The following is a 9,414-nucleotide window of genomic DNA, read 5'->3' on the forward strand; positions in this document are numbered from 1 at the left end:
CCTGGAGCTACCAGGAATGGATGGAAGCTCTTCCATTTTCAGCTCCATGGGTCAGTGTTTCAAACTCCATTTGAAGTGTTTGGAGCAGCTTTTTCCCTCCATCCGTGGCACTGCCAAGGCTGGCAGATCTCAGGAGATCTGATCTGCAAACTCCTCACCTGGATTTTCACTCCATTTGCTCTTTATTTCCCGCCCAACATTTAATTCTAAATGCATTACCTTCCATGCATCACATTGACTCCGTGTGTCCACACCTCCCTGCGCAGCCCAGCACATCCACCCACATCCTTCCTTGCCTTCCAGGGAAAAATAAATCACTTTTCCAGGTGAGAAACACAGGAGACAATAGAATATTGTATCTATGAGACAGCACTCAGCGCTTGCAGGAACTCATTCATCCTTGTGGCCAAGATTTCTCATAACACACCCAAAGAAATACTTGAAATAATCACCAAATGCATTCTATCCTAAATGTTGTTGATGTGTTATTCCCCCTCCAGATAAAAACTCATCCCTTGTGTTCTGATCTGAGTTGGGTTAGCTCCAGTTCAGGTTTGCAGATGAAAAACCTCTCTTCTGATTAAAAACCCAACTTCTAGTTAAAAAAGAAAGTTGTTTTCCCTCTATTCCCCTCTCCCAGGCCCCAAACCACCTCTTTTTTCAGACAAACCAAATAAATTGAGCTTCTCCAGACTCAGGTTGTTTAAATTCAGAACAATTCCCTGATTTCCTTCCAAGGGGGGAGAAACAGGACTCAGCGTTGTCCCCTCTGTCCACGGAGTCCCCATGTCCCACACCCAGAGAAATCATTCAAACAGTAGCTTGGCTGTGGTGTCCCAACCACAAAATAATATGTTTATTTTTTTTTCCATCACTTTTTTTTTGTTGTTGTTTGTTGTTGTCATTTTATTGATAAAAACTACACAAAAACTAACTGATCATAATAATTAATTAAAAAAACCAAACCAAAACCAAAACCCAAACCAAAAAACAACGTTACACATTCTGCTGTGTTTTAGAAATTGTGTCAGCCAGTGAGTTGCACTAAATGCTCTTTAAAAGATTTTCCTTCTGATCCGTTTCAAGCGCTTCACTTCCATTTTGGTTCCCAAACGTCTGTGAATTTTGCTTAACAAGCACCACTGGCCTGGAAATCTGAGTCGTGACTCCGTTGCAGTATTTCCCCCTTTTTTTTAGAGCCCGAAAAGGTATTAGAGTGTCAACAATGAAGCACAATGAAGATAAAAAATCAAAAGCCCCCTCCATAGTGTACAGCCTGTGTCTTAAATGTACATGCACCCGAGTTTCTTTGTTTCTGCTGCATCAATTGCCAAGGTCCTTTTGGTTCAACATAAGCTTTAATGCCCATGTCTGAAGGTTGAAATATTAATGCTCGACCACTTGAAAAACAACCAAAAAAAAAAAAACCCAACCCAAAAAACCAATCCCCGAAAGGAAAAAACAAAATATAGAGCTATCTTTTGTTGGTTTAAAAAGAACAAAAATAGTCAACGGATCTTTGTAATAAACACTTAATAAGGGAACATGGCTGACCCTCCCCAGAGCCTCGCCCTCCCCACCCCGTTTATTTTTACCTGTGGTTCTCCTTCCCTGGAACCGTGCAATGTAGAAAAATCAAATATACAAACAAAACTCTTAATCCATCCCTTTATGTAGCTAGAGTGAAATCTATTTGTTGTTGTTGTTGTTGTTGTTCTTTTTAATAAGAACTCGACAATCTCTCTCTTTAATATTTACATTGAGGAATTTGTTTGAAAGTTTAAAGCAAAGAAAATCCTGAAGTTGTCGGCGTGTGTTCCGCACGCCGGCGTTCGCGGTGCGCGGAGGCCGCGACCATCCCCTGCCCTCGGAACGTTTGCCGCTGGAATGGTGGGGTTTTAGCGCCTTGCCTGGTCTCCTCCCAGACGAAAGGTCCCTCCCAGAGCTGTCCCCCGGAGGCGGCTTCGTGTTAGTTGGGTATTCTCTCGATGTAGATGGCGGGGGCGGCGGAGCGTGCGATGGTGGCAATGAAGCTGCGGTCCCGGCCCAGGTCCAGGTTGGAGGTCTCCGCCTGCTCCCGGGACACCGTCTCGTAGCCCTTGTTCACGTGGAGGGGCTTGTGGGCCTGGCAGTAGCCGATCACGGGCTGGTCGTAGCTGTAGTAGGGTAAAGTCTTCATGTGGTGAGGGACCTGCACCAAAAAACGGGACCAAAGAACAGCAACCATCAGCACCGGGCTGAGCCTCGTGTTCGTGCAGCATCACCAGAAATCCCAACGCGGCCTCAACCCCCCGGGATCAGCCCACAGGAGAAACCCCTGAGGGTTCCCAGCTCCCTGCAGCACATTCAGGTCCCTCTGGAGCAGCACTGCCAGGCTGGAAGAGCTGCAGTTGTTCAGCCTGGAGGAGGAAATGCTCCAGGGGGATCTTAGAGCCTCTTCCAGTGCCTCAAGGGGCTGATAAAAAGGAGGGAGAGGGACTCTTTATATGGATGGTGGTTTTACACTGCCAGAGGGCAGGGATGGATGGGATATTGGGAAGGAATTCCTGGCTGAGAGGGTGGGAAGGGACTGGGATAGAATTCCCAGAGCAGCTGTGGCTGCCCCTGGATCCCTGGAAGTGCCCAAGGCCAGGCTGGAGCACCCTGGGATAGAGGGAGGTGTCCCTGTGCATGGCAGGGGTGGAATGGGATGATTTTAAGGTCCCTCCCAACCCAAACCATTCCAGGATTCCGCGGTCTGTGCTATGGGTCCCCACTCCTGGATGGATCTCCTACCTGGCAGTGCTGGAGCCAGAGCAGAGGGAGCTGCTCTGCCTCCCTCCCTCCCTTTCCCAGTGTGTGGGCAGATGTTCAGACTGCTCCATTCTGGCTCTCTTGGACAACCTGGCTCTGAAGAACAAACCAAGGGGTTTGTAAAGCCAGCAGCTCCCAAAAACTGTCCCCTTTTTCCAGCGCCTGGAAAGGAGCTGAGCATTTCCGGAGTGCCCAGACCAGCCTGGGAATATCAAAGGCAGACCCAGCTGGCAGCGGGGTGGTGCCAGCACAGCTGGAACACGGGTTATTCCTTGGTGCCAGCACAGCTGGAACATCTGTTTATTGCTGCCAGGACAAAGCTGCTCACCCAAGGTCACGATTCCCTGCGTTCTTTATCTTCCAGCCTCCCCAAGACAAACACAATGAAAGCAGCTCCACTGCTGCTCACCAGAGCTGAGCACATCCACACCTTGTACAAATGTATTTCCAAACGCTGCCAGATCCATCCTGAATCCCAGCTCTCCCTTATGTAAATCCTCAGAAACTGCCAGCCCCCCACCTGCTTTTTCCTTTTTTTTTTCCTTCCATAAATATTCTACGCTTGCAAATGTTAATCCTACGACTAAATATGATTTATGGCACAACATCAGATACAAATCTTTGCAGATAATTTTATCATCTGCAAGAGATGAGCTGATCAAGTCGAAAGAAATATGCTCTGAGGGAGAAAAACACACACGGCAGGAGAGAGAGAGGCGAGAGTTGATTCTAACGCTGCCAGCAAACCTGAGCTCATTATAGCTGGAGATATCCTACACATAATCCAATCTTGGAACAAATGCCTTTTGATTTTCCAGGCTGAACTTTAAGTGAAGACCACAGAGCTAATTTCTCCCAAATTTTCATTGCCCGGTGATCTTCATCCCGAAAAAGCATGGAAAAAGCAAAGGCATTGAGGCTAATTGGGAACTTTTGCAGGGTCAGAGTTCCTCTTGATGTGGATCCCCTGCAGAATGCTGGAGAGATCCCAAAATCCTTCCAAGAGCTGGAATTCAGCTGCGAATATGATTTGACATGCCAGCTGAGCAGCAGGGATGCGGAGGACAAGCTGCTGGGGGGAATTTGGTGGGACAACTGTGCTCACGAGTGGATCCACAAGACCCTGGATGTCCCCTTGGATAGAGCAATATCTGTGCCAGTTCCTGTCAGGCTGGAGTTTGGCCTCAGCTTTAAGGCAGCTCTTTATGATTCCATAAAAGCCAAGGACTGTTTGTGTTGTGCAGAGCTGAGGGATGGAGGTCCTGCCTCGGCAGCAATAACACACAGCCCATTAAGCACCTGAGGCCTGGCTGCGAGCTCCAAACGGAGTCAGAGGGATTGGGATCTCCACAACATCCCTAAAAAGTGATAAACACGGGGTTTGCAGCCCTTTTCCAGTGGCATTATAGAATCTCTCGCTAATTTTCACTTCCAAGGTCTGTGCACATATAAATCACAGCAGTAAGGGTCGCTGGGTGGAGGGAGGGTGGATGTTCTTTATCAGTGTAAAAAATAAAACAGAACAGGTGGATCAGGTGAATTTGCAGCTTAAATAAAATCAGGATGTTGCAGGTTAATCTGTAGAGCTTTTTTAGGATAAGGAGGCCCAGCAAGGGGTTCTCAGGCCTGGCCCTCGCGCTGCTCTTCCTCTTCCTCTTTTGGGACCTGGGTTTCACTAAGAGAAATTAAAGAAATAATGGTGTCAAATGATTGTGGGAAGCTCTGTCCTTGGTAAAGACTGAAGGCAGAGATGCCACCAGCCCCTGGCACCCCTGACAGCCCTTAGGATGCCTCTGGAATCAAGAAAACACCACAAGAACGATTCAAACCTTCCTGGTCAAAGGGAGGAGCCCAGGACTGTCCCACAAAGAGCCCTGTCCTTCCCCGGAAGATAACTTTGCGTTTGCAGGAAGACACGAGGGCTCGGTTTTATTTACACCGAGGTGACCGCAGGTGACACCTGAGCCCCCAAAGCTTTTCCAGGACACAGCCTTGATGGTGGAAACTGCTGCAAACGTGGGGACAGCTGTACCAGCACTCATCCCGTGAAACAATGGAAAACCCTGATGATGCTGCTCACTCTACACAAAGCTGTTACTATTCTATTTTTACAGATTCAGAGATCAACAAAACATATTCGAAATCATCTAAGCTGCAGAGAATTAATTTTAGAAGTGTTTTTGTTCCAGCTTCTGAGGTAATTTCTTTTTTCTTTCACTCCTGCTATGGAACTAATACCTGAGACACTCAGATGTGACCTTGCACAAGTCATTTTATGAGCTGGAAAATGAGAAGCTTCAGTCCTGCCCCTGCTTGTCCTTGGAGTCTGGAGCTCTTTGAGGTGAGGGCTATTTGTGCAGGGACTAAAACAACCTGGCTGTGGCCTAAGCTGGGCCTTTTCAGCTGCTTTGGGCTCCAAGAGACAAAAAACAAAAAACAACAACCAAACAAAAAACAGCAGAAAAAATTCCAGACAAATAAATACAGCCCTGGGATTGTGTCCTCAAGAACTGGAACAGGCTGGTGGTGGAGTCCCCATCCCTGGAGGGATTTAACATGGAAACCTGGAATGGTTTGGGTGGGAAGGGACCTTAAAGCCCACCCAGTGCCACCCCCTGCCACGGGCAGGGACACCTCCCACTGTCCCAGGGTGCTCCAAACCCTGGCCTTGGGCACTTGCAGGGATCCAGGGGCAGCCACAGCTGCTCTGGGCTGATGTATCTCTTCAGAGCATTTTCTGAAAATTTTGTATTTAGTTTTTCTCTTTCATTCACATTTTAATTTCTCAAACCAGCACTGCCCAGTCCTTTCCTGAAGTACTAAAAGTTTTTGTGGCAGGAAAACACAAATCAGCATGAGAATGAGCTCCAAAGTCACCGACACACGATGAACATTTAGGGTTTAGCCCATGTGTGCACCAGGTAGAATTCTCTGCCACACTGTCCGTCCTTCCCTGAGAGGGTGGGGAGGGGGTGGGCTGGAATTCCCAGAGCAGCTGTGGCTGCCCCTGGATCCCTGGAAGTGCCCAAGGCCAGGCTGGAGCAGCCTGGGACAGAGGGAGGTGTCCCTGCCCATGGGAGGGGTGGCACTGGGTGGGCTTTGAGGTCCCTTCCCACCCAAACCATTCCATGATGATATCATTATTCTAGCCAAAGCTGCAAAGAGTTAATTAAGCAAAGCCTGGAGTCATTCCCCTGTGAGAGCTGTGAGTGTTCGGGCGGGTTTGGGCTCTAGGCCTGGATTAGTTTCCCAGTATTGACTTCTCAAGCCCACACCCCACAGATCTCCACTCTAAACATAATAAATGTTGCATCCAAGCAGCCACACACTTCAGCCAGAGCTCCTGTTACGAGCACAATTTACATAAATCCCCAGCCACGGGAGGAAGACAAAAGATTTAGCGGTGGAAATTTAAGGAATGCAAATCCTCCCTGTCACAGTCCAAGTGACACTGGAGAGGTTCCCAGCTCAGCAGCTTTGCTGGAGCACAAGTGCTCCCCTCAAAACCAACTGGAGTTGCTGGAGCTACCTGACATTGACGGAGATCCTGGCCTGCATTGGAAAGGTGTCACCCAAAATTCAGCGAGATCCTGGCCTGCATTGGAAAGGTGTCACCCGAAATTCAGGGAGATCCTGGCCTGCATTGGAAAGGTGTCACCCGAAATTCAGGGAGGTTCTGGCCTGCATTGGAAAGGTGTCACCTGAAATTCAGGGAGATCCTGGCCTGCATTGGAAAGGTGTCACCTGAAATTCAGGGAGGTTCTGGCCTGCATTGGAAAGGTGTCACCCGAAATTCAGGGAGGTTCTGGCCTGCATTGGAAAGGTGTCACCTGAAATTCAGGGAGGTTCTGGCCTGCATTGGAAAGGTGTTTCCCAACACCCCCTGCCCACTTTTCCTCTGCCAGCCACTACCGATGTTCAGCTCAACCCTCAGGCATCCAAACATCCAAATCCACAGACCCACACTGCAGTTTGGATTCTTTGTCTTTTACATTCCTTTGACACTGCACTGAATTTTACCAGCAGTTTTACTTAGGTTGAAAATACCTAAGTAAATAAATATAAATACCTTAGCTGTGATCGTCACACACGAAAGTTCTATTAAAAATAGTCAGAGATTAGAATTTAGCCTGGACTTCTGTTTTTTGTAGGTGCAGCCATCAAACCCTAGATTTTTAGCCAAACATCAATAAAAATCCTTATTCTGGAGCTTGGTAAGCACAGCGGTAGGGACATAACCTCGCCCTATTTCCACTGGAAGCAGGGAGCTGTAAAGGATTTGGGCTGGGGTCTGAGTGAGCACCAAGTGACCTCATTTCCAGAGTGCTTCTCTCTCACCTCTCCTTTGTTAAACACTCTCACCCATTCTTAATTCCTTGCTCTGCCTCCCAACAGGACACCTCAGACAAGCTGGAGTCCAGACCAATGTGATCTCTAGGATGTGGCACCTCCCTATCAAGCAATTCCAGGAGGGAATACTGAGTTCTTGGACCATCTGCAGCTCCTGCTCCAGTATTTCCCTCTGTGCCCACAGCAGCAGCCTCACTGCAGGGAAAACTCCTCGAGGATCAGGCAGAGATGAACTCTGCCTCACCCAGAATCACTCTAGCCAGACCCAATCACCCATCTCGGGCTGAAACAATTCCCTGGTGTCCGATAAATCAAAATTTGGCTGCCTGGGTTTTGGGAACAGTTCTTTTCCGTGCTGGAAATACGATGAGTTTGTTCTTTATGCTCAGTTTGGAAGAAGGATCCCTCCCCATCCATTGTCCTGCAGAGCAGGAAAGTCTTTGTGGAGACACAGGAATGGCCGTGGGTGTCTGCGTGACTCACTGCCAGCATTCCCAGCAGGAGACAGGAGTGTAATCTGTGCAAGGACTGGCAAGCCCAGCAGTCTCTGGGGAGAAGTTTGGATGGAGTGGAGTTTATTTTATCCCTGAAAGGAGATGGTGCAAAGGCTCACGCTGTCACAGGAGCCTAAACCCCGGATCCTGGCAAGGGAAATGATGCATGTTTGAGTCCCAGACTGTCTCAGCTGTGTCAGTCTGGACACCTTGGCTTTATCCAGGCACTGTCTGGACCCTGCAATTCAAACCCTTCCATTCTGGTGCCTCTGTTTTCAAAGAGGAGGAACACCCTTGGTGGAAAATTCAGCACCTGCTCCATCCCTCCTGCTGGGAGCTGCCATGGGACAGCCAGCCCTGCCTCACAGGGGACACGTTGCCCTTTTTGAACAATAAAAATGCAGCATGGATATTCTCTGGTAGTTGAACATCGCCTGGTTTCACATTTGCTGGTAATCTCTAATCCAGGTAAGATGATTCCTGTGGAAGTGCTTGCCCAGTTAATGATTACATGAATTAATTACACGCAACTTTAGGAGCTGTCCATATGCAGGGGAAACTCGGAGTTACAAAACGTGGAAGCGATGTTTTCTCATTAGTGCTAATATTTAGTCTCAGAGCACCATGACTTCATTGGTGAATTAGCATCAGAGCTGTTGATAAATCAAATTCAGAGTTCATTTCCAAGCCGATCATAATTTAGAGTAAAAATAAGCAAGATGTTCAGTGGTAGCACGGCGATTAGCGGAGCACGCGGCTTCACCTCAGAGACAGATTGATTGGGCACATTAGGCAGACAGAGCTGGGATAAACAATTCCAGCGCATTTCCCGCCACTGAAAAATCACAGGCAACAGTCCTGGAACATCCCTTTGGAGTCAGTGCAGAAAAATATCCCTGTTCAGGAAACTGCCTCATCAAACATTCCCATCAAACCCATTCCGAGGGACAAATGCAGGCTCTGAGCTCGGTGCTGAAATATGAGCGGGTCTGTGTGTTCTGCTTCCACTTGGAACAAACACAGAAGTGCCTGGCTGCTTTTTGGAACAGGCCTTTTGTTCTGCAGTCTGTGTTTCCTCAGGTAATGCTCATATTGATAAAAAAAAAATCAAAATCTCATTTATTAAAACGTTTCGGCACTTGGGTGTCGGAGCGCTCGGCTCTGATGAGGGTTTGTGAGCTCTGCTGTCACGGAGCTGTCCCTGGGACATCTGAGCAGCTCAGGAAATCTGCCAGCTGCAGTTTTAGGTGAAAGCCTTCAAGCTCCTTAATTAGCCCAGGTTTTCTGAGAGCTGCAGAACCCACGGGGAGCTCCACCTGGGGCTGGTGCCTCCGTTAGGCACAAAGGGTGGAGCAGGAGCTCTGGGGAGCTGGAACTGGAGGTACAATTCCCACAATCAACCTCCTGCAATCTCACCTCCAATTTCCTTCCCGCCGCTCAGAATCCGTGGCTGTGCCTCCTCGCTCTTCTGTCCTCCCAAATCACATCCCCAGTCTCTGCAGCTGCCCCTGGCACTGAGGGAGGAGGTGGCAGCTTCAGGCTGGAGGGAAGGTCCCCCGTGGCACTGAGCCACTGCCCAAAGTCAGCAGTTCCACAAGGAACACCAACCATCTGCCAGTTTTCTCCAGGAAATCCAGGACAGCCTGCTGAACGTCCACCAAGGGCTGGTGTTCCACGGGGATGGGGCAGTTCCTGGTCAGTTCCTCAGGGATGGGGCCGTTCCTGGTCATTTCTGCAGGAATGGGGCAGTTCCTGATCAGTTCCATGGGGATGGGGC

At 48.8% G+C, this 9,414-nt stretch overlaps 1 protein-coding gene across 2 annotated transcripts in view; it reads right to left on the bottom strand.

Annotated features, from left to right (window-relative positions):
* Window positions 1–822: 822 nt before the first annotated feature.
* LRRTM4 (leucine rich repeat transmembrane neuronal 4) overlaps window positions 823–9,414 on the bottom strand; it is a 198,682-nt gene continuing 190,090 nt past the window's right edge. The window contains exon 3 of one of the 2 annotated variants that reach the window (XM_042024759.1): window positions 823–2,191. In XM_042024759.1, the coding sequence (XP_041880693.1) occupies window positions 1,970–2,191 (222 nt within the window). In that variant the 3' untranslated portion in view covers window positions 823–1,969. The remainder of the gene's footprint in view (window positions 2,192–9,414) is intronic. The other variant, XM_042024762.1, reaches the window with a different exon arrangement.

The sequence above is a fragment of the Corvus kubaryi genome, unplaced genomic scaffold, assembly GCF_017639235.1.
Source record: "Corvus kubaryi isolate FWS band 111438036 unplaced genomic scaffold, C.kubaryi_AGA036_p1.0 37265, whole genome shotgun sequence".
Taxonomy (NCBI): domain Eukaryota; kingdom Metazoa; phylum Chordata; class Aves; order Passeriformes; family Corvidae; genus Corvus; species Corvus kubaryi.